The 26,342-nt window shown below is 41.2% G+C and overlaps 1 protein-coding gene across 7 annotated transcripts in view; it reads right to left on the reverse strand.

Annotated features, from left to right (window-relative positions):
• LOC126395195 (calcium/calmodulin-dependent protein kinase type II subunit beta) overlaps positions 1-21,148 on the reverse strand; it is an 84,526-nt gene extending 63,378 nt beyond the window's left edge. For all 7 annotated transcript variants that reach the window (XM_050052455.1, XM_050052453.1, XM_050052451.1 and 4 more), the window contains exons 1-5: positions 21,001-21,148; positions 14,110-14,204; positions 11,610-11,669; positions 7,040-7,094; positions 6,449-6,514 (exon numbers count right to left, since the gene is read on the reverse strand). In XM_050052455.1, coding sequence (XP_049908412.1) covers positions 6,449-6,514; positions 7,040-7,094; positions 11,610-11,669; positions 14,110-14,204; positions 21,001-21,062 — 338 coding nt within the window. In that variant the 5' untranslated portion in view covers positions 21,063-21,148. The remainder of the gene's footprint in view (positions 1-6,448; positions 6,515-7,039; positions 7,095-11,609; positions 11,670-14,109; positions 14,205-21,000) is intronic.
• Between the last annotated feature and the right edge of the window lie 5,194 nt (positions 21,149-26,342).

Here is a 26,342-nt window from a genome sequence, read left to right on the forward strand (position 1 = left end):
AAGCATAAGAGACGGTAATACAGAGAAATACAGGGAAGTAAGGGAACATCTGACAGGAGGAGGGCGATTCGGGGAACAGAAGATTCTATATGCTCAGTTCACCTAAATTACAAACACATATTTCCTGCTTTATCTTCAAATTGTGATGATTTTTAGATGTTTGTCTCTGACATTTCTGCTTCCACTTACAGTGAAGGGCAGCAAGCATCACCGGCATCAAAACACCTGCACTCACTGTCTCATGTGGAAATGCAACAGTCCTGTTTCCCAGCTCAGAATGTCATTTTATTTGACTCGTCCCCGGGCTCGTCAGATTTTAAAAATGGCCATGAATTTATGGACGTGAAAGTACACAAGTGTTTCATAGTAAATGTGAAGTAGGTTCACCTTCTTAGTTTAGAGCAGGGGTCGGCAACCTTCGCTATCAAAAGAGCCATTTTTGGCCAAAAAAATAAATAAATAAATAAAATATATATAAATGTAAAACAGGTCTGAACCTTTTAATGATGGTTACACAACCTATGAAGTCTAAATTCAAGACCAAGATCAAGATCAAAATTAACTTTATTGTCCCACAGCATACACTAAAGAAAACAAATAAATAAATATTACTTAGACTTTGCAGAGTTTGCAAGTAACAGCAATCAAATCCGTCCACGCACTTTTCCTTTTTCAGATTTGGAATCCATAGCTAGCCAAGCTAGACTCAAGACTAGCCAAGCCATAGACCATAGACACATGACGCACATTTTGGTTGACAAAACATTAAAACATTTTTTATTTGGTGAACTGGCTACACATTCTTAGAATTGGAGAATGTAAGAATGAATTTAAGCCCACAGGAAGCCACTAGAGAGGGACTACCGAGCCGCAGGTTTCCTACCCCTGGTTTAGGATGTTAGCATTCAAACATTTTCTAATGAGCACTGAACACTAAGTACAGCTGAGGCTGATGGGAATGTCTTCATTTTTGTAGTTATGATTTTCAACAAACTGAAAAGTTGACTTGATGATAGCGCTGGATCAGGGGTAGGCAACCTACATGTGGCTCTGTAGCCCCTCTCCAGTGGCTCCCTGTGGCTTCAACAAAAAAATGAACATGGAAATGAATATTTTCTAACATTTAAAACCTAATGTATCATTGCTGTAAGCCTAAAGTGATTTTTTACCTTCTCCAACTGTAAAAATATGTAGCTTTATACATTGAATAAAAAAATGTTTAAACATTTCGTCAACTAAAATGTGCGTCATGCTTCTACTGCCTGGCGCCTTTTCCTCTAAGTTTTGCCAAACCGCAGTAGCAGTGTTTAGTCTTAAGTATCTCTAGGCTAGCTACAGACTCAAAATCCAAAAAAGGAAAAGTCTCAAGGGAAAATAGAGAATGTGATTGATGTTATTGAAAACTCTGTAAAGTTAAGTACCAAATAAAAATGAATAGCCCACTGCAGAGTGGCCACCTTGTGGTAAAATATATTAATGACTGCTCATTGGACCTATTAACAATATTGACAGGCTAATTTAGACTTAGTGGTGCAGGAATTTGTCCTTAAACCTAGAGATGACTTAGCATTTTAGAACTCCTGGTTCCCTCACCTTGAAGTCAATAGGCTTTTTTTTAATGGGTTTTTGGTTAGATGCCTGAAATAAGGTCTGTGGTTAACACAAGCTTAAGAGACGTTCACTTTTTGTTCTACGACATAAAAAAGGCAGCTGCTAACAAGAGGCTAAATGAGGGAAGCTGGAGAACGCCTTCAAGCCGAACATGACTTTACAGCTTTGTTGTGGTGGTGACGTTGAAGTCATAGGACCGTGGTGTAGTTCATTTGTAGCCTCGTGTTAGCTTTTTACTTCTAGCAATCGCATTTACGCTTCAAAAATCATAAAGTGGTGTTAATTTGTGAAGATTATCTTGCTAAACAAAAGGTGTAAGCATCATATATTTTTGTTTGCCATAAAGGTTACTTTCTGCAATACTCCAAAATCAGACTGGAAAATCTCATTTGAGAGAACCAGGGCAATGTTAACCTCTGTGTCGGCCTACTGCAGCACTCTACAGGCTGTGTGTCCGTCATTAAGAGGGTCGAACATATTTTGCGGCTCCGGACAGATTTTTTCTTTTGGCCAAAAATGACTCTTTTGACCCCTGCTCTAGATGAGAAGTCAGAGGATCACCAAAGTTTTTTATAATTCATCCTGAGGGGAACATGAATGTCCAAACCAAACTTAATGGCAATCCACCAATAGTTCCTGAGACATTGCACTCCTAATGGAAAATGTCAACCTGATGGTGGCGCTAGCGGATAAGTCATAGAATCATTTCATGCCAATCTGGATCATTTTTAACTTTTAAAGCAAGAGCCTCTAACACATCGTTCACCTCAGAAACTACTGCTGAAAGTGTAGTAGGTGGGCTCTGCTCCATCTCTCTTTGAGCTGAGGAACCCTTGGCCTGAACAACGCCGAGAAATGAATAATATGAATGTCCGTACAAATTTTCAAAGTAATCCATCCAGTAGTTGTTGAGATATTTCAGCCTGAATCGACCGCCCGACTGACACTGCCATCCCTTGAGCTATGCTGCTAGCATGGCTAAAAACTCTGGATAATCCACAGACCTCACTGTCAACAATTTTCATTGGAACCACTTTACACTGAATAAATAGTCTCTGAGGATTATCCAGAATAATGGGGACACTGATGTGGACAGACACACTGCTATCATCGCTGGGAAATGTTATTACTCAATGCTGTGAGCCCACAAACTAAAAATCCACTCTCTTCCATTTTTTGGGAGGGAAACAGACATGGATGCATAAAACCAACCTCTCCACATGGCCGGTCTGGATGCCGCTCGTGGTTTTAAGAGAGAAAATATGTTTGTTTGTCATTTGGGTGAACCTACCCTTTTAACGGGGTGGAAAAAGGAGGGATTGAGCGATTCTGAGTGCAGATGGAGCACAGAGAGGAAACTGTCAGTGAGATACTGTTGGACAGTAATCAAGCCATGCTAATCGCACACCCACACACAAACACATTGAGTGACACACACACACACACATAATTAATTTATGCAAAGAAACAAGGGAGAATGAAGGCAGATGAGAGGGGAGAAAGGAAATAATAGGGAAAGAAGAGATCACAGAGGAAACAACATGGATATTAAACACATTGAGACGATTATCAGGGCTCTTATGTGCGCGTGTTCATGTGTGTCCTACATTCAAACTGGAAATTTAGCACGGAGGCACTGGTGTGAAAACAAACAGCAGTCAGAGTGGCAAATTCTGCCTCATTAAAATTCATCATTTTTGTTTAATATTCAACTTCAAATTTGCTTTAATTCACTTTCATTTTCAGAAATTGCATTTCAATTTTCAACTATCAGAGGGCAGTTTTTATACCATTAATTGATTACAGGCAAATATTAAGTATTAATCCTGAAAATGATTTGGTGAATCTTGTAATCACACCAAATATGTTTTTTCATAAACATCATCAAAAATAAAACACAAGCTGTGTTACTGCCTCACCCTTTTTCCCCTTTGAGGGTGGTGGCCTTGTGGGTAACCTGGGCGGGTGTGATGTGTGCTTTGTGTGTGTGTGTGTGTGAAGGGAAGCAGCACTCTCAGAGTGTCATGGTGAAGACAGCAGGCGGCAAAGAGTGATGATAGTCAGCAGAATTAAGTGTCTAGATGAGCTCAGGGCTACTGTCCAACCTTATGAGAAGGCCATATTTGTTGATTTGTGGTGATGACTGCAATAAAACCATTGTGGGTGAACAGCACCTGCATGCCTCGCCATCCTCCCTACTGCAGAGTGGTCCGGACCACTAGAAGCTAGTAACCAGCTAATAACGAGCCAAGCTAATTTAATGTTACTAGTAAGCCAGCGTGTTCCCAAGTACGGAGGACCTTAAAAAGTGCATGTGCAGTAGGCGGTGACATTACTGTCCTTAAGAGGTTGGCGATAGAAAGGCAGGGGAAACAACCGTGAAACAACCCAAGACATCCATTGGTACTACCCAATTCAGCGTAGGGAACAATAAACGTGGCCATTTTCAAAGGGGTCCCTTGAACTGTCACCTCAAGATATCTAAATGAAAATGGGTTCTAAGGTTCCCGATAAAAGTTTTGTTCCTGACAATCAATGTACTCCTTCAAATAAAGCTGTATATTTGTCTTTTTAAGACATCCAGCCTATTTGAAGATCAATAAATCAACTAAAACATGTAGATACATATTAAAACAGGATTGTTGTGGAACTGAAAATGTTAACTCTACTAGTTTAAGCACGTCAGATAATTAGTAATATTAACTGTAAAATAAAAAAAACAAAATATAGCAGTATGTGATTTCTTAACTCTCCATAGTTTTAAGCTAGCCTATATACTTCAACAGCACAATCAGAATTCCTGAAATCGAGTTATGGCTTTTGGTTTTGGTGTGCCACCCCAGGATTTTCTTGAAAATTTTTGGGGGCATCACTGTACAAGTGTACTGTAGATTATCAATGACCGCATTTAGAGAAGAGCATTATATATAAAATGGTGTCATCTGCATAAAAATGCATATACAATGTAGAAAGTCAGGGATAACGTTTCTGTAGATGGTGAACAGAAGAGGACCGAGAATAGACCCTTGTGGGACACCTCAAGTCTACTGCTTGAGTTCTGCCAGAGAGATAATATCTTTCCAGTATAAGCAATGTTTGAGTGATGGAATAAATCTCTTGGGACTATTTAGTAGTTAGCCTTGGGGTACTTCAGTTTGTAGGTTCTTAGTCTCAGGAGTTTTATAGTTTGTAAATGTTACTGTGTTATACATGCACTTGATTTTTCTGAAATCTAGACAACGTGAAGTAAACACATTTTAAATACTTTCTGCTTTGTGTGTGGGCCCCTATTCTCAAGCTATAGACAGCTTATCAGGGTGTCACATTTCACATCTCCATTGTGTCTAATGAATTGCACTTTAACTGTGTTTGTGAATAAACTGACCTAAACCGTCTATTCATGTAGTCACAAAAAGGATAGTTAAGACAGGATGGTAATTAAGAAATATTTGCATTCACATAGAGACTGCTCATACTGTTACTGTATGTTTACAGCTGGTTAAATGAATGTCGCAAAAACATTTTTCAGTGCTTTGTTGCTTGATAAAAGTGTTTGAAGTGTTTAATTGTAGTCTGCGTCCCAAACAAATGGACACAGTGAAAGCGGGAGCACATTGACAGCTTCATAACAAGGCGATAGCTAATTCCTTGGAATATAAAATATGCTTCACCTAGCTACAGTTAGCCGCTAGCAAGCAGCTAACAAAAACCCTGCCTTATCCCTTCTGCATTTGTCATATTATCATTTTCTGTGCTTGTATAAAATAGCATATTTTCCATAAAGGTTGAGCCTAAACTAAGTGAAACTAACAGAGAAAACACATACACTAAACACATTCTGCTACAAAAATGTATTTTAGAGGAGCACTAAATATGGCATATATTAAGTACTTCAACCCAACACTGGTGCTTTTACCATCATCAACTATGAATAAATGTCATGTTTTTATTAATCATTATGCACTGGACTTTTTTTTTAGTGGGGTAAATTATGATTTGACTATTCATAATAGATAGAAGTACCGAGCAAAACAAGGCTGTTCATGCTTTTTGCATAAAGACTGAATATGTAAATGAAGAGCTTTTTTAATATTCATCGTGTTATTTCATGATTCAGCATTAGATGCATTTACTAATCACTCACAAAGCAGAATGTGCTTCCTCCTGAAGTCTGACAATTTTCATCTTATGCTCGACTGCTGGTAAATAACCTCCGATTTTAAAGAGTAAGAGCCAGCATACAATTCAGAAAAAGGTCATTTAAAGCCCTGAATGTGACCACATGTGGGGTGATAAAAGGCCAGAGACGGAGGCAAGGAGTGACACATAACAATATTTTTAAAAAGCTGCAAAGAAATCAGCTTTTCCTCCTTTTCACTGCATCTCTAATTCTACCTCTATTTCTCTCCTCCTTTTAATATTTCCTCCAACCCCCCTCCCTTCATTTCTTCTCTCTCTCGCCTCCACATACCGCCTCCACAGTCAAATTGATTTAAGTCTACCTCCTGGGGGGGGGGTTAGAGCGTGGGCGTGTGTGCATTTTCTTGCATGTGTATGTTTCCCATCTGTCTGTAAATTCTGACTCTGGGGAAAAACACCTCGACCTTGATTTGTAATTCGGTTCACAGATAAAACTGCGTGGAGGTATTTAGCCATCAGGAGTAGAAAGCCTGTAACGCCACAAAAAAAAAAAACTGTGTGTCAAAATTGTCTAATGAGAGGAGCCGAACTCTCAGTGGTGCTGGAGGACTGCAGAGGCTGGAGGACTGACACATGGAGGGGATGGAGACGAAGAGCGAGGGAGAGAGGCCAGAGATGAGAATCAATGGGTGTTTACCTGGCATCTGCTTCACTGTAGTACTCTCTCGCCACAATGTCCTCGAACAACTCCCCTCCTGTCACCCTGAGAAACATAAAGATGTAAAGATGAAGGTTAAAACGCCAGATTACATACATTCTTTTACTCAGGCAGCACACACACACATACATACACACACACACAGACAGGAGGGGGATGTCCTCATTAGGGGGAAACCCCGGCTGCAGGATTCACTCCGACTGGGTTGCCATGGAGACTGGCTCCAGTGCGGGGGAGTGTTGTATCCGTGTATGTGTGTCTATGCGTGTGTGTGCGCTAGTGTGGAAGCCGCAAGGATGGAGGTAGGGAGGAGGGGTGGGGTGTTATGTAATGGGGGGAACTGCCCTGGAAGAGCGAGGAGGGGATGAGGAGAGGAGAGGAGAAGAAGGAATGCGGATATAAAGAAAGAAAAGGAGGAGACAGATGCAGCGAGGATTGAAGGAAGGGAGTGGAAAATGAAGCACCAAGGGAGAGGGAGGAGGAGGGAGAGCAGCACAGTATGGCAGAGAAAGAGGAGATGAAGTAGAGGCGAGGAGGAGGAAGGGAGGAAGGAAAGAGGAAACAACTCACAGGTCAAAGAGGAGATAGTGGAAGCCTTCCTCTGAGATACTGTCATGGAGACGAACTGCGGGAGGAGAAGGAGGGAGAAACAAAAACACACAGAGGCATCAAAATAATCTGATGTTGGGTTTCTTTGCTGTAATGCACACACCTTATTGATTCATTCCTAACAGGCGAGGCTGGTTATGTGTTAGATTTTGGTTGCTGAAAACGAACCCCAGGAAAAGACCAAATTGAATTGATCCGACTAACAACTATTGTCTGAGCAGCATAAAGGGTGAGTCACACCGGCATTCAAAATTTCATGGTGAAATCAATTCATTTCAGTGGAAACTGTGAGTAGATTGGCTGGTAAGGGAAAAATAAATCTCTGCAAATCTTTCCTGTCAAGTTCAAGTTTGATGAACTTTGCAGAGACGTGTTGCAGCATCTCCTTTTATTGAACCTCCTCTGTTGCTGGCAGCACGCTGGTGCAGTGGTAAGCACTGTTGCTTCACAGCAGGGAGCCCTCCTCTGCGGAGTTTGCATGTTCTCCCTGTGTCAGCGTGGGTTTCTTCTGACTTCCTCCCACAGTCCAAAGATATGCAGGTTAATTGGTGACTCTAAATTGTCCGTAGGTGTGAATGTGAGTGTGAATGGTTGTCTGTCTCTAAGCGGTTACGGAAAACGAATGAATAAATTCTCTGTTTTAGTACAAACTGCTCCACAAAAGACACATTGTTTACAGACACTTGTGAGACAGGAGCTGATGGTACCAATACATCTTTTAAGTATATGGACTTACTGTCTTCCTTTAAGTTAGCAAACGAGCTTACGAGCTCGCTAACTGACAATAAAGCCTAATTTATGGTCGAACACTTTTCATGAGTGTTGCTCGACTAAAATGACACATTTTCAACAGAGAACTGTCGCTTGACACTTCCTGTCATGTCATGCACCTGGAGAATGTTGTTATGTCATAGATACTGTCATATCTTGTCACGTAATGTGATTGGATAGTCACAGCGAGCTTCTCTGGCACATATACTGGATACTTTTCATGACTGTTCAAGGACCCATAATAAAATCTTCATTTCGAAAAAGCATGCACGTCACTGTGTCAGCTGCACTTGCTGGCCTGGTTACGGTACTTTTCTACACACACACACATGCAGGAGAGTCTCACATAACAAACGCCACCACACTATGTCACATATACATGTAACGTCTAAAAGCAGGAGGCGTGGCCGGTATAAATCATGGAAAATGGTTGGTAAGGGGGAGTACTGTGGAAATTTTCCACTTGTATCAAGCATGACATAAATTGTTTGAGTTATTTTGCTTTTGATGCAAGTATTGCACATCACAAGGTTGATGCTGAAACAGTATTTGCAGTCCTAAGCTGACGCATATTAGAGCTACGTTATGTCAACAGCTAACATACAGAAAATAAATTTGCAGTTATGTTACATTACGTGGCAGGATATCTCCGGCAGATTACTGTAACGGACAAAATTCCATGAGTTTCCCAAAACTTCAATGATTTTTACTAATTCCATGAGTTTTCCAGGCCTGGAAAATGAGATTGTGAAATTCCATGACTTTACTACGTTTTCCATGACTGTGGGAACCCGGAACATGGGGCTGAATCCAGTTGACTCATCATTTATAAACATTGCGTATGCATAAAATGAGGCCTGAAAAAGGCGTACGTCACTTTCCACGCAAATGTTGTGATCTATGAAAACAGACTTTGACCCATGCTTATGAACATTTTGGAGAGAGGAAATTGGCGATGCAGTTGGTGAGGTGGAAGCCTGATTATAGAATTTGTCCGATGTTTTTTTTTGCGCACGCCATTTTTGGCTTTTCTCTGCACGAGCATTCTTAGTATGGATTGTACGCATTGTTTTATAAATGAGACCCCAGATCATCAAGGCGGGTGGTAGACATGTGAAAATACCAAAAGTGCTACTTCTCGTCTATGTCTTGCACTTGTTGGACCAAAACATATTCACCCTGTAGCTCCCTGCTTGGTTCAGTGGACACATTGACCACCTCCTTTTCTTGCACACCTGTTATGTTCTCTGTGGAAGTAAGTTTAAAATTTGTTCCTCTTCAGTTAGCTTACATCGAATCCCTCCACTATCCCAAAAACAAACAAGCAGCTGTCAGAAGAATATATATATACTGATCGGGATAATAGAATGTAGATGAACAAGCTGGTTAGAGGACAGCGTCTCGTTACCACGGAGAAGACTGAAACCATTTCCCCAAAGCAAGAATTGAACTTGCTGCACAGCTCTTTAATTTCGAGTGTAATACCACATATCAGGTTTTAGCAAGCGAAGTACCTCAGAGAGCTTGTCCCCTCTTTATTGGATAAAATTAAAAACTATAAAAAACAGATCAGAGAGCCACACTGTTGTACTCAGTGTCATGTTCCTTTGTTACCAAGAACACACACTGTAGTTTATCTGGACTCAATCCCACATACACCAACCTGCTGCCACAAACACTCACTAGAGCACCAAATGTGGATCAATCCTCCGCTGAAAATAGTCCCCAACAAATACACTTTACTCCTGAAAACTATAAAACTACAGCAATCAGCTGGAGACATATTTAAAGATGACATTCCAGACACAGCTCAGTGAAGGAAGACTAATGGTGCTGTCAGGTGGAAAGGTGAAGTCTGTTCTTGGCAACGAGTCCAACGAGCAGTCTGTCGTGTCTCTCAGCCAAGTCACAGCAGGAAGTGATGAGTCCATGATGTCCTACTCTGACACAGTGACCATCTTAATATATCATGGAGATCAACAAAGCATGTTGCTGTTGGCTTTGGTCCTCTCAAGGGATTTGTTAACAACAAGAAAATAATTAATTTAATTATTGTAATGAGTGTTAAGGCCTTAAATTGATCGTGTTTCTGTCTTATGAATTATTTGCAATTTCACCATGTAACAAATCACTGAATCCAGACGTTTCTATTTTGCAGGTTTGAATTAACTAATAAATTAATCTGCAGATTACTTTTTAAATTCATCAATGAATCATTACGGCTTTAAAGTTTCAGAAAATATTTTTTAAAAATGTTTGTTTCAAGTTCCCACAGACCAAAGTGACACCTTCAGACGCCTTGTTTTATCTAAAATCAGAAGATATTTACTTCACTATCAAGTATGACAAAGAGAAGCATCAAATCATCACATCTGAGGAGCTATAAAACTCAAAACTTCAAAACTACAAATCAAGGTTTAAGACTTTTATCAAATGAATTAATAATAGAGTAAAATTTAAGACTACTTTTTAACCCATTCAGAACCTAATTATGTTCCAAACACACACACAAAAAATATATATCATGGATTTCTACTCTGAATGCACTCATAAATAATTAGCAATTTAGTTTGTGATCAGGCAACTTAATTATATGTTTTTTTCCCGTCCATTCCACTATACAAAAAATCTTAACGCAGAAATCTATGAGGAAAATTGACAATAAATGGTCTTAACAGACCTTTTTTTCCAACAAAAAACATTAGATTTTTCATTTTTCATGAATGGTTAACTCACGCTATGTAAAGTGATGTTTTAAACACACTGCATTTATATATTTTCCATTGCATTCATCACGACGACTCAAAATATCCTCAATTTCTGAAGTATCTCCAGAAAACAGGATGAGGAAAACCTCCCGAGATTAACTTTCTGTAAACATAATAAATAGGATGCATTATAATCTGATTGATTCATTAGAAAATCAAATTAGAGCAGTATTCCCCCTCTTCATTTTCTGCTGACACTCAGATCCAAAACCCTAAGTAAAAGCCAGAAATCTTTTATATGATATTTTGACATTTTGTGTATGTTGAAACCCAAATTATGCACTTTAACAACATGATTTATAGACTGAAACGTGCCTTGTCTTATGGTCGGCCATGCTTGTTAAAAAAGGGGGCGTGGCTCTACTGCAGTCCACTTTAGATGATGTGGAACACTGTGATTGGCTTATAAACATCCCATCAAATAAATCTGTGCACTTGAGTGGAGTCAGATAACAGCAATCATAGATCTAGAAAACTTATGTCCATTGGCACGGACGAGGGGTCTGAACGGGTTAATTTCTTGCGCTGCACTGTCATTTTCGTTCTCCTGTTTTATTCCATTTAAGCGTATCTTATCATTTATTCTACTCTTTTAAATCCTATTTAATGTGTCCTTTTATATTGCCTGTTTCTTTCTCTAATGCCTCATCTCTCCTCTCATGTAAAGCACTCTGAATTGCCCTGTTGCTGAAAGATGCTTTACAAATACACTTGCTGTGTAATAAGCAAATATTTCAGGATAAACATTTATACTATAATCAGAGCAGCTGTCAATCGACTAATTGTTGCAGCTCGAGTTTAAACCCAGTAAAAAGGTTTAATACCTATCATATGACACCTGTGACAAGGGGTCACAAGTAGAGTACAAACAAATAGATCTGCACACCAAGTAGCTGCAGTAGAGATCACATGTAGACATTGCTTCGTTTTAAGGGGTCGAAAGTGTCCAATAAAGATTAGGAACCACTGACATCATGTAAATGGAGTCTTACCGATGTTGGAGTGCTTGAGCAATCTGCAGATCCTGGCTTCTCTCTCCAGTTTCTGATGGTCTGTAAGACAGTCAGACTTTAGGATTCACAACGACATCTCAGGTTTACACAGACACGTTAGAGAAGAAGCAGCTGTTTGTGTTCAGTGTAAACACAAACACAAATACAAACAGGAAACAGGTGGACAAATATACCATGGTGTAAACGTCATTTCAGTTGATACAGTTTGAAGTGGTAACTTTTCTCAAGGTGATCGACAAGGAGTTAGGAGACACACACTCATGACTTTACTACACACACACACACACACACAGATGAGAACGGCCTGAGGGCTACATTTGTCCCAGATGCCCACTTAACCTCTCATTTCAGAAAGAGGAGAAGAGAGGAGGAAGGAGGAGAGGAGAAGAGGCAATGAGGAGAGAGAAGAAGAGAGGTGAGGAGGTGTCGATGAGATAGAAGGAGAGGAGACAAGAGAAGAGGAAACAAGATAAGAAGAAAGGACTGCAGGTATAATAAAAGGTGAGGAAAGAAAATAAAGAGAAGAGGCAACAAGGGGACTGAAGATGAAATGAGAGGGTAGGAGGAAAAAGAAAGAAAGGAGAAGAGAGAAAAGGAGGAAATAAAAGGAGAAGGAGACGAGACAAGAGAAGAGGACACAAGATAATAAGACAGGACTGAAGAAAAGAGAGGTGAGGAAAGGAAATGGGAGTAGAAGAACAGCAGTAGTGAGGAGGCAACAAGGGGACAGGAGAGGAGAGGAGAGTAAATGAGGACACAAAAAGGGAGGATAGGACATAAGAGAGGAGAAAAGGAGAGGAGAGATGAGTATGAAACGAAAATAGGGGGAGGAGAGGAGAGGAGAGAACAAGAGAAGAAGGAAAGGAGACAAGAGAAGAGGAAATGAGAGCAGAGGAGGAGTGAAAGAAAAGGAGTGAAGAAGAGGCAACAAGGGGACAGAAGAGGAAACAAGATGAGAGGGAAGATGAGGAAACAAGAGATGAAGGAAGGGAGACAAAAGAAGAGTAAATAAGATAAGAGGAACGGACTGAAGGAAATAAGAGGAGAGGAAAAGACAGGAGAGAAAATAAAAGGAGTGGAGTAAGGCAACAGGGGGACAGAAGACGAAACAAGTGAAGAGGAGGAAACAACAAGAGAGGAAAGGAGAGGAGATAAGAAGAAAGAACTGAAGGAAATAAGAGGCAAGGAAAGGAAATGGAGTGAAGAGGAGAGGAGAAGAGGCAACAAGGTAAGAGAAAACAAGAGGTGAGGTGGAGTAGAGGAGAAAGGGAGGAGAGGAGACAAGAGAAGAGGAAACAAGAGAAGAGAAAAAGAGAGGTGAGGTGGAGTAGAGGAGAAAGGGAGGTTTTGGTTTTGGAGGAGAGGAGACAAGAGAGGAGGAAACTACATAAGAAAGAAGTGAATAAAGAGAAAGAAGAGGCAACAAGGGGATGGAAAAGGAAACAATAGGAGAGGAGGAAACAAGAAAAGAGGAGAACAAGAGGACAAGAGAGGAAATGAGAAGAGAGAGTAAACATGGAGAGGAAAGACAATGAGTGGAAAGGAGAGATTTAAAGAGAAGAGGAGATGAGATAAGGAAGCAGAGAAAGGAAACAACATAAGCCAAGGAAAGTGAAAATGAGGAGAGGCAAGGAGAGGAAACAAGAGAGAAGGAAACAACAAGAGGGGAGGGGAGGCGAGAGGAAACATGGAGCAAAGAGAGGAGGTCCCGTTGAGTCCTGATGAGCACTGTCAGTTTAATATCTGTGTTTCATGTGACTGACAGCTGTACAGTTCCAGTCCTGCAGGTCAGACTCAGACCTCAGATCTGCGTCAGTCATGTAAAAGTGGTGGAGTGATCTGACCTCAAAGGACGAAACAGAGAGGCCTGGATCTAGGAGACAAGCTGGTGTGTGAGACTGATGCGACCATCATCCCACCCGTGATCTCATTTCTTTGCTGTGATCACACCATTGTTGCTATTTTTAGATGATTTCTGGGGCATTTTTTTTTTTACAGTTCTTGATCAGTATTATATTGGGAGACAAAGACGGGATGACATCACGTCTAAAACGCTACAAATAGCCCAATAAAGGGACTCTGTTTGCATACCCTGTCACAACAATGTATAGTAGGGAAACTGGTTTACAATCCGTCCTCCTAAAACACTTTGTTCGGGGAAAAATGTAGATTTCTGTCGTCGCTTTTGATGCTCGGATCGTTCCTCTCGCTGTGGATTCATCTGACTGAAACCGTCATCTGCCTCTTTCTCTCTCGGAGGAGGAGGATGAACAGACGTGGAGGCTTCACACGCTGGAATCAAACACTCGCTAAAATATGCTAATGTGAGCCTTCAGATCTGGGACATACACACACATACACATCCTGATGAAAACCCCCATGATGCCTCACTGCTTCTCCACATCCCTTCTTCATAGTAGCCCCCTGGAAAACACACTCATGTCATAGGGGCGTCTGTTAAAATGTCTTTTTCACTCACCTCTGGCCGAGAGCTTTTTGGTGTTGATGATTTTGGCGGCGTACTCTTGGCCTGTGCAGAGTTTGACACAGCGGCGCACCACTGAAAAGGCCCCCCTGGGAAACAAAGACAGGGGACAGAGGGAGGAGACGGGTCAGCTGCCATATAAGCTTTGTCAGCATCAAAGGGGCGTCTCAGCTATCAGAGTGACCTCGTAGTCGTCCTGGACTCCTCTCTGCTTTCAGACCAACCTGATCTGCATCCCAGATGTACACCAGGCTCAGATCTTTTTGTAAACGTAGCAACAACACAGTGTAGAAATACTCTGTTACAAGAAGTCCTGCACTCAAGAACTACAGTAATAGCATTAAAATGTACTCAAAGCACCAAAAGTAAAAGTAGTCATAAAGCAGAATGTCCCATTTTAGAATCATGCATGTCATCAAATCCTCAGTCAATGGTTTGAACAATATCTAACAAATTAGCGCCCAGTAAATTAGTGGCCCTACTGGTTAGGTTAGGTTCCAGAAAGTAAAGTTAAGTACGTGAGATTTAGGTTAGTAAAGTTACATAGGTTAGGTTTAAGAAAGTTAAAGTCACTTAAGTTAGGTTTAGGAAAGTTAAGTTACGTAGGTTAGGCTTAGGAGAGTAAAGTTACATAGGTTAGGTTTAAGAAAGTTAAAGTCACTTAAGTTAGGTTTAGGAAAGTTAAGTTACGTAGCTTAGGCTTAGGAGAGTAAAGTTACACAGGTTAGGTTTAAGAAAGTTAAAGTCACTTAAGTTAGGTTTAGGAAAGTTAAGTTACGTAGGTTAGGTTTAAGAAAGTTAAAGTTACATAGGTAAGGTTTAGGAAAGTAAAGTCACGTAGGTTAGGTTTAGGTTAATAAAGTTACGTAAGTTAGGTTTAAGTCAGTGAAGTTAGGTATAGGTTAGGTTGAGGTTAATAAAGTTATGTAGGTTAGGTTTAAGTCAGTAAAGTTACGTAGGTTAGCTTTAGGTTAGTAAAGTTACGTAGGTTAGGTTTAAGTCAGTAAAGTTACATAGGTTAGGTTTAAGTCAGTAAAGTTATGCAGGTTAGGTTTAAGTCAGTAAAGTTACATAGGTTAGGTTAGGTTAGTAAAGTTACGTACAGTAGGTTATGTTTAGTTTTGTAAAGTTTCGTAGGTTAGGTTTAGGAAAGTTATGTTGAGTTATGGGGAGACTCTTGGACAAATAGGTTGAGTATTTGGCTATAATATTTTCTGTTGACCGTAACATCATGTAATGCAATATTTCATTTCATCTTGTTTTGCCTTAATTATACCAGTTGAAATTTTTTCGCTACCATTAAACACATCTCTGGACACAGTTACAAGCCTACTCAGCCTCTTAGCAGCTTTTTTCATTGATAGTAGGCTACTCGCTACAAATGTTGTGCTGATGATTTTACGTTTTGCAGCTGAGTGAGGTTCGCACTTTTTATGCGTCTCATTGTAATTATCCATATGGCAAAGTATAAATGTCGCTTTGCACCAAGAACACCGCAGGTAGAACAATGGAAAGAGAAAAATTAAACTTCAAACTGCAAGCTCCACGAGGCACTCCTCCAAACTTGAAGCAAGGGATGTAAACGTGACAGAGAAACTGTATTTATGATTTATCAACACCATCAGTCGGTGTGCTTCAGTTACCACCAATTCTCTGAAGACGCTAATAATTTCATTGTAACTGCGTGTGGCTGTTAGCGCTGATCTTTGTGAATTGGACTGTTTTTTCCAGTAAGACTCAAATAGATCACCAGTGTCATCTTGATACGATATTATACAGATTATTGGAAAACGATACAATATATGCCGATATTACAAAGTCTGTTGCAATACGATTTCGATTTGAAGCAATTTAGGGGACTGGGGTCGATATGAGACGATATTATCTGTCCATTTAACACAATCAGTTACAGAAGAAGCTGCCACGCCTTTCTTTTTTACTTCTGGCCATTAAAGGTACAAACTACACATAAATAAGTAACTGTAACCGCTTAAACGCAGTAAAGTTCACTTTAAACTGACTCCACAAACACGCATTACACAGCACATGGGATAAGTTCACCTTCAGGGCTTTCTGACAGAAAGACCTTTCTGGAAGACATCTTTTCATTTTAACCCAAACCATCATCTTTTTCCTAAAATTTCAGGTCGAACAACAACATAATTTAACATAAGTATCAAAGTGAGCTCAGTAATAACTGTCAAGGTTCATGGACAAAACAACTGTTTTAGCCAGTCACCCAGCTAGCTTTAGCATGTTTACATTAGCCTAGCAGCTAGCGGACATTTTCCTTAACTTATAACATTAGCTAAACAAATGACATGTAAAGTTATTATTTCTCTTCCTCACCAGTGGTTTAAGTCACTGTATCTCCTGACAGAATAGCTTGGTTGAATTTCAGCCTGCATGCACTGTTTTTCAGCCGAACACTGTTGAAACAGAGCAGCTAATGTTGCTAAAGCAAGAAGCTAGCGGTGTAAAATGGCTGCCAGGCAGTTAACATTACGTCATGTTTTATCTCTTCACGTCATTGTTTACATGCGGCATGTGCTCTGACCCCTTTTTCTCCAAAATATTTCCACTCTGCTGATTTATTCCCGAGTAAATAATCGTCTGCCTCTCGGCTGTTTGCCATCTGCCTGCCACTGTTTGACAATGACACAGACTTTCAAAATAAAAGCATATCCTAAAGATGAAGATATGGATCGATGTTTTCACTTTGCTTCGATAACAGTGGATCGTTGGTCATTGAATCGATGAATCGATCCAGATCATAACAGGACCTTGTTTTTAACGTGCACATACTGTAGCACAGGAGCACCAAGATGCCATGTGCTTGGCGGCGCAGTTAGGGGTGTATTTCACCCTTTATTGTTGTTGTTGTTGTCTTATTTGTGCAGGTTTAACGGCCGCAAAATTCGTGCAGTCCTTTTGTGAATTCACCTCTGAATAACTAAACAGCCACAACCACTTATATAAAGCATCAATCCATGCAGCAACGCCCCCTGCATTCTTCTTTCCTCCACAATATACATCTCAGCGATGTGCGTCTCATCAATTGACAAGAATCAGAGTAAGAAAAACGAGCGTTCAGAGGAGAAGTACTGTAAGTGTGTGTGTGCTGGAGTTTTTAGGGCCACATTTGCTCATCAAACCCAACGGAGACAAACAGAAATAACCACCTCTGTCATTTCTCAGAGCTAATTTTATCTCACCTCGGTATTGTTACGCAATGAAACACACTCACACTCCCCTCAGAGCCCCTGCCTCTCACCAGCACTCCAACATGCACACATTATGAGGAGACCGGGTGAGTAAGCATGACACTCGCTGACACTGCTACCGTGCGCTAGAAAAGGCGGCAGAGCTTCGACATGACAGGTTACCTGCAGGGCAGGTGGGAGTCGGGAGGATGTGGATCAGAGTGCACAAAGCCTCTAATCTAATCTTTTATGTCCTCATGTTTTTATTGGTAAATGACAAAACATCCAGGTAGCCACTCACCGAAAGCAAATATGTATTTTTTTCAGGGGTTTTATATCATATATTATAATTTACATGAGAAACCTATCCCTGATATGGGGTTGAAAGCGCAAGAAAAGCTCTAAGTGTTTTAAATAGCCTACGTATTATGACGTAATACTTTAAGTTACTTCTAGTTTTGAAGGTAAAATTGATTCAATACGACATTCAAAAATATCTGAATTTGATGAGTGGTTTGGAGCTGAAACAATTGTCAGTTTACAAATTTAACATTAAAATGTATCGAATACTTCAAAGTTCATCTTGGAGTTGAGTTTTAAATCGAGTCATTCAAGGATGCAGATTTGATAAGCTGATTTGTGCTGACAAAATCTGTCAATCAGTTTGCTGGGAAAAGGAGTGTTGAGTATTTGAATGTTGACCTTTGAGCTTTTACATCTTAATTTATTTATGACTTCTGATGCTTAAATGTGTTAACGGTGAGAAACAAATATCTTTAGATCTCTTTTAGACTGTGCCATGAATTACACATATGGTGTTTGTCAATTTAAAATATAATTTTGCAGGTTAAGCAGTTTGTTGTTAAACTGTTTTTAAGTATAGACTGTGAAAATATGTGATTAGAAACACCACATAAGTGGCGTAAGTGATGTTATATCTTTTTTTCTCGTTGAAACTATGATGTCTCTGTATTTCATACGAGGCTATACTCAGATGGGCAATGAGTCTCACTCGTTCTTTTGCTTCCTGGCTGATAAAAATGATCAGAAGTTGCTGGGTAAAACACATCAGGTAAGATAGCGTTACATTTGTGCGAGGAACATTGCTAGCTAGCTAGTGTTAGTGACATATATCGTGCTAGACAAGAGATTAAATCAAATGGCACTGAGCAAATGCTGCCACAGTTGATTACATTTTAGCCACCTACAAATATTAGATTAAGTGTGTGCTTTATTCGAATATTTTTAAGCTATTTTGCCTTCAGACAACCTTTTCCACATTATATCAAACTCACCAGACTCCACTGACAAAACCAGTAATCTTATTTCGCAGAACACCGGAGTTTCAGAGGCATCACTGTTTTTCCAGCAGGGATTTTGCCACCAAAACCAGGTTTTAAGCCAAAACACGATCTTTTCGTAACCATAACCAAGTGGTTTTATGCCTACACCTAACCACACTTAACCGCAGTGCTGTGAAAACGGAAAGTTTCGATTGATCTGCAACATAATAACATGCAAATGTAACATATCCGTGGTTTGCAGGGACTTTGCCTCTCTATTTGACTTAGATTTATCAGGTGAACACAAACACGTAGACTCCTAATAATTAATTATATCAACTTACAAAGTGATAATATGTCATTGTTGTGTTCGCAACTGCCCCCAAGAGGCCAGAAAATGAGCTACTGTCCATTGTAGGACTCCAAGATTAAATTGGTGGAGTACACACTCTTAGTATGATTCATTTAAAGTCAAAACATCCTGGGGCGTCGGTAGTGTAGTGGATAGTGCCGGCGCCCCATGTACAGAGGCACCGCCTCGCTGCAGCGGCCGCGGGTTTGAATCTGGCTTGCGGCCCTTTGCTGCATGTCCGTCCCCACTCTCTCTCTGTCTCCCCATTTCACCTTCTGTCCTGTCAATAAAGGCAAAAAAAGCCAATAAAAATAATCTAAAGTCAAAACATCCTAAACTTGAAGTCCATATTTAACCCATTTTCATCCACTGGAAAAGCAACAACGAAGAAACTGGGACTGGAACATTTGGCAACCCGGTCTCACTCTGAAGTCGTTGAAATCCGGTGCTTGGGCAGTGACTTGGGGCATCAGACACTGACGAAAAAAGCCATCCTTTAACGTCAACATCATACGCAACCAGTTGGCATTATAGTTTAATAGCGCTCAGTGGTGTCAGGGGGAACGCGGTGGGACAAGAACGAAAGTTAAGGTGGCGAACGTCCGAGTAGGGCAGACGGGAGTGGTGGTGGATGGTCCAACAATCATGGACTTTCACCCAGGAGAGCAGCGTTTGTGTCCTGTAAGATTATAAAGCCAAACCCGAAACCTTTTTTCCTAAACCCAACCACATGCTTTTGTTGTTGAAGGAAAAAAAATGTAGATTTGCAGTGTTTTACTGACGTAGTGCCTTTATTTTGAAAGAGACTGTATGTAAACGATAAATTTCCTGAGAAAACGTAAGTATATTTTGAAAGAAGACAATGCATGTAACGAGCAGAACTTGACACGGTGTCCCAGAACGTCAACGCACCCAGGGTACCTTGCACGTCGTATCTGGATGTGGAAAGTCCATGACCAAATGTGACGAGGTCGAGAACGTGTTTCATTTGGCCGATTTTTTTTCTGTCAATCGACTAATCATTTCAACTTTAATTGCAGCCCAACCCAAAAACCAAACCCCCCAATCTCCAAACACTTGAGTCATTAAACATCCTCCTCTTTACATCTGCATCTCACACACACACACACACTCACACACACCCACCCATCACAAACCAAAAAAGTGACAGCACCAGCAAAACAGCAATGAGGCTCTGTTATCAGTGAGGGCAGCTGCTGCTACTCCGGCATCTCTATTGTCTTTAACTTATCACATCCCACACACACACACACACACACACACAGAGCAGCCTGGAGATCCCAGCCATCACAAAAGACCCCAGAGCAGAAAACATCAACATTAGAGCTGAAACCATCCACAGCACTGAACTGTGGAATAAATGTTCCTGTGAGGCAGAGAGATCCTCTCTACCCACGCACAACCTGACAGAGACATTGAGTCCACTTTGCATCTACCCACTGTGGCACCCAAAGCCTCTTCAGTCTCTCTCCATTTGTCTGCATGTTATTAGGGGCCACACATACCCAATGAATCTCTCTATTTCTTTTTTACCACGGGACACACCTCATTAGATTAGCAGTATCAGCAGCAGCTGCGTTATTCTCTCACTTCTCTCCTCAGCTGTGTGCCACTGTGATTAAAGCCAGCTGATGATGGGGGAGCTTAATGCCGACACATCAGCTTTTCCCTGATATTAGGCCCGTTTGTCCCTAATTAGCCTTTGGGCAGAGGGGGGAGGGGAGGGGAGGGGGGTGTTCCCAGAAGTGCTCCCGAGCTCATGCAGCCCCATCTTCATGCAAAAACCTATCTGCATTTAAACAAGTCTAATGGAGTCCACATAGATAGAAAGCAATGCATTGGGAGGCAATGGTCATTTAGGTTTGCAGAGATGCAGGAGCGCTCCGGACCAGCGTGCGTTTTGTTTTGGAGAGATGGAGCTGCATCGATCACCGCAGATGTGCAGACCTCCATCCCTCCGGTTAGGACACGCAGGGTCAGGCTGCATGCAGGAGACTCACAAAAGCGTAATGGAACAGCGGCTTACTTGCCAAGCTCCTCGTACAGCTGGTATTCATCTGTAAAACGTGTACAAGTAGTGGTTGCCATGATGTCTCCCCTCCTCGGACGGGTGCGGGTGCCGAGTCCGAAATGCACGGTGCGTCGCTGCGGACGGGAGGACCTCGGGCTCTCAGTCTCCGCCCACCTCAAACCCCCGGACGGCTGAGTGGTTCAGCTGCAGCCCGGCACACACACACACTGATACACACACACACACGCACGCACGGTCCCGGCTCGGACGGTAGGCAGTGGGCTCCCTCCGCTGTGAGGACGGACTCTTTAAATACCACACTAACTGGTAATGTGAGCTCAGCGCGTGACGTGTTCCCTTTGGGTTGGAAAAAAAGGGAAGGAAATAAAGAAAAAGTGGAATGAGAGACTGATTAAAGAGTGCGGGGGAGCGCTGCATTTGATTACACATTATAATAAATCATACAATGAAGAGAAGCCTGCAGCCCATAATGAAATTACTCCACTTGTAACTTACTGGAGCTGCCTGTCTCCATCTATTTATAGACTTTCATCAAGAAGTGAACCGAGAACTGCAGAGAATATTCTTCTCAGTGCATTTCAGTGATCACATAGGACTTTGTTTGCATATAACAAAACATTAAAGCTTGATTCAGGCAGGGCTGGAGTCACCTGTTTGGTGGCCCTGGGCAAAAATTTGCTGTCAGGCCCCCCAACTCCCACCATCTGTGCTCTGTGCAGATTAGTGTCATGGAGATTTTGTTAGCATTGGATTTAGCCAGGCTAGCTGTTTCCAGTCTTTATGTTACGCTAACTACTTAATATTTATAATGTATAAGAATGTATTTTAAAAACTGCAAAATTTTGTGCTGAAACCAATTACTTAAATGAAATTGCAGCAGTCAGTGGGTTTGCTCGTCGCAGCTTTGATTTGGTTGATTCAGACATGTTTGCAATCAGGGTTCCTGTTATAGGCTATTTAAGACTTTTTTAATGTGAATTGAAAATTAAATTTAAGACCAGTTTTACAATAACCAACTCTGAAGGAAAAAAATAAACTATTTCATATTTACTGAGGGTTGTGGACAATTTTGCCCAAATTATTGCAACATAAAACATGACCTTTTTGGTTAAGTTAAAAAGTTAGATGATCTACTTCAAATGTTGAAAAAGAAAACACCTTTCCAGAACAGAACACATCAAAAACAATGAACAAATACAGTGTTGTTGGTTTGTCTATTGTGATCTGTGTCTAATGTTAATGCAAGACGCATTTGTTAAATTATTATTATTATTTTTTTAAAGAATGGAGCGTGAGATGGGTCGGCAGGTTGGTGCTGTGAAGAGGGAGCTGGGCCGGAAGGCAAAGCTTTCATTTTCCTGGTCCATCTACGTCCCAACCCTCACCTGTGGTCATGAGCTCTGGGTTGTGACCGAAAGAATGAGATCCCGGATACAAGCTGCCGAAATGAGTTTCCTCTGTAGGGTGGCCATCTCAACTGACCCCTTTAAACTTGAAGAAACAGCGGCTCTACCCCAAGCTCCCTCCGGATATCTGTGCTCCTTACCCTGTCTCTCAGCCTTAGGGGGTGATCACACAGAAATGAGACGCTAGAGACGCGGACGCTTCAAAGACGCTTGAAATGCTGGAAGCGCTTATTAAATGCGTGCTAGCTACTGGCATCTGACGCTCAAAAAGTTGAAAATATTTTAACTTTTTCAGCATCTATGCGTGTCTAAAAAGAAGCGTCTACAAAAACGCGTGTCTACTATGCGTGTCTAAAAAGAAGCGTCTACAAAAACGCGTGTCTAAAAAGACGCCGGAAAAACAACCGTCTAAAAAGACACTTGAATGCCGGTCAGACGCGCCGTATCATAGGAAAACGATGGTTTTACTGGCGTCATGTTTCTAGTGTTTCATCTCGGTGTGATCGCGCCCTTAGAGATAGGGTGAGGAGCACAAACATCCGGAGGGAGCTCAGAGTAGAGCAGCTGCTCCTTCGCGTTTAAAGGGGTCATGTGAGGTGGTTGGGGCATCTCATCAGGATCCTCCTGGGCGCCTCTCATTGGAGGTGTTCTCGGCACGTTCCACTGGTAGGAGGCCCCGGAGCAGACCCAGAACACACTGGAGGGATTACATATCTCATCTGGCCTGGGAACACCTTGGGGTCCCCCAGGAGGAGCTGGAAAGCATTGCTGGGGAGAGGGGCATCTGGGGTGCTTTGCTTGGCCTGCTGCCCCCCCGACCTGGCCTCTGATAAGCAGATGAAAATGGATGGATGGATACTACCAATTATTTTGAGATTCCACATTGCAACTTCATGTCTTGGCTTCATGGCTAAGCAGTTTTAAGACTTTTGAAAGATTGATTTAAGACATTTTAAAACCAAATAAGGCCTCTTTCAGATGAATGAATTCAATGCCTTTTGAAACTTTTTAAGGATCCGCAGAAACTTTGTGTAATAACAGCATGACAGAGAGGCGCAGCACAGATAACAGCTAAAGTTGGACAAATTGAAACTCAATATCTCATAGCAAGTAACTGCAGGATGTGGATTTATCTTTGAATAAGGAAAGTAAAGACCAGGTACCTGTTTAATTTCTCTGAGACAGACCAATAAAAGAAATGCACGTATGTGGCAAAGATCTGGTCTTTCTATAACACTGTCAGTTAAAATGTCACCTCTTGCCTCCAGCTGAGGAGACACAAGGCCCTCATTAAACTGCACTCAATGTTTCCATCTTCCCTTCTCTTCTCATCCCTTCAGCACATCAGCTCATTCTTTCCATGTCGAGAGTGGGAAGACGGATGACTGTATAGATTGATTTACTGATGAATGCATATGAAGCAAATTTGGCTCTACACAAATGGATGCAGGAGATGGAATCCATACGGCACAACGGCATTGTCTTTTTTTTTGAGCTGAGTGATGACAGGAAGACACATTTCCTTTTGTGTCTGGCTAAGAGTAATGTTGTTAGTTTCCACAGTAACAGAGAACTGATTTATGAATTAATGAAGTGAGTGATCAGAGTCTGTGAAAGGAGAGGAAAGATAAGAAGCAGTGCGGAGTTCTGCAGTCAGAACATGAGCTCAGATATTCAGCACGGGTAGAGTAACGTTATCTGGGGATTGGGGTCAGCTGTTTTTACTCTCTTTACTCCACCATGTTTAATAAACATACTCTAGCAGGAGTTCATAAGCTGCAATTACTGACTTAATCAATAATTACTACATGTTCTTTTGTGGTTTATCACTAGTAAGTATACTGAGGTTACTTGATGACAACGGGAAACTCCATCTACTGATTAAGACCATGAGATGTGTTTAGAGACTGGTAAGCTAGTGAATAGGCCTTCAAGGGACACTTTACCGAGTATCCACCAGCTTTGTATGGTAATAATGTAGGTAGGTAATGTGTAAATGAACTGTGGTAAACTTCCCTCCATCTTACCAGAGATCTTCCTGCTCATATCCCGGCTTGAAACATGTCATCCAGTGGATTTTTCGCTGGCTTTTGCTCGAACTACAGATTGTACTTTCGCATTGTTTTACGTCCACCACGACTGACACGGTAAAACTAGGCAGTGCTGATCAAATATAAACCAAGATTCTGTTACTGTGTTGCTTAATTCTCACCTAGAATGCCCCTAGAAAACGTATTTTAGTGCCCTGTTTAGCTGTAATGCGACAATTCATGAACAGGAAGTAGGTGCCATACTGTTTCCTGTGTTTTAAAAACAGAGGCTGAAAAAACTGAGATCAAACCGTAGAACTACTGTAGGCAGCGCTGATCAAATATAAACCAAGATTCTGTCACTGTGTTGCCTAATTCTCGCCTAAAATGTCTCCAGAAAACTTATTTTAGTGCCCTGTTTAGCTGTAATGCAAGAATTCGTGAACAGGAAATAGGTGACATACTTGTTCCTGGGTGTTAAAAATGGAGGCTGAAAAAACTAAAATCAAACGGTAAAATTAGGCAGCACTGATCAAATATGAACCAAGATTCTGTTAATGTGTTGCCTAATTCTCACCGCAAATGCCTCAAGAAAACATATTTTAGTGCCCTGTTTAGCTGTAATGCGAGAATTTGTGAACAGGAAGTAAGTGCCATACTGTTTCCTGTGTTTTAAAAACAGAGGCTGAAAAAACTGAGATCAAATGGTAGAACTACTGTAGGCAGCGCTGATCAAATATAAACCAAGATTTTGTTACTGTGTTGCCTAATTTTCACCTAAAATGTCTCCAGAAAACGTATTTTAGTGCCCTGTTTAGCTGTAATGTGAGAATTTGTGAACAGGAAGTAAGTGCCATACTGTTTCCTGTGTTTTAACAACAGAGACTGAGAAAACTGAATCAGAAAGTAAAAGTAGGCAGCGCTGATCAAATATGAACCAAGATTCTGTTAATGTGTTGCTGATTTCTCACATTAAATGTTCTCATTAACATATTTTAGCCCCCTGCTTTACTGTAATTCAACATTGTCTCTTACCAGCTGATCGCCATATTGTTTCCTGTGTCCAACTAGCATTATGTCACCCACGAGTTGGAGCGGTTATTGGTCTGGTGCAGCGATATTCATTCTGATGGATAAAGGTACCTTTTGAGCAAAAGCATTTACCACAGCTCTTTTCCTCTGTTTTCTCTAGTCATGGCACTAACGTCAAAAGTATGTGTCTTTCTTCGGTATAGACAGCAGAGTTTTCTGAAAATACCACCTTTTCATCAGTAGAATATTTCTTTAAGTGAAAGAAGTGGAGGGACTTTAACTTCCATGGCAATCTATAGAAACAACAGCAGCGTTCTGGTTTCCATTTGTAGTCTGAGTAGTATTGACCAATCACAATTGAGTGGGCAGGCTAACAGTCCGTGCGAAGAGCAAAACAGGCAGAACACATCGGCCAGAATACAACCTCAGAACCCCTTTGCTATTGTCCAACGATCAAGCTTTTTGTCTACACCTGTCTGCATTCATGTGTAGATATCTGTTTATAGACGTTAGCTGAAATGTCATCTGGACCTGAAGCACCTACAAAAAAGCATCAATGTGAGTGCATGTTCAGCTCGTGTAAGTGAAAGTCCGACAACATTTGTAGACATCTCTCAAATCCAACTCCAGTCTCTCGTCTCAAGTTGCTAATCGGACTGTTCACAAAGACCGGCGCGGAGGAGTGGAAGTCTTGTCCTCGAAATCCAGTATCCGGGTATTCAAGGCCACACTGGAGCCCCTAAAATATTATGTCCTTCGAGATGAGATAGATATATGTCCGACTTTATCCCAACTAGCTCTGATATCATGCACATGTGGGCGATGATAACCTCACCAGATTGAGGCAGATCTGTGCAGCTGTAATATT

The sequence above is a fragment of the Epinephelus moara genome, chromosome 9 (genome assembly GCF_006386435.1).
Source record: "Epinephelus moara isolate mb chromosome 9, YSFRI_EMoa_1.0, whole genome shotgun sequence".
NCBI classification, from domain to species: Eukaryota; Metazoa; Chordata; class Actinopteri; order Perciformes; family Serranidae; genus Epinephelus; species Epinephelus moara.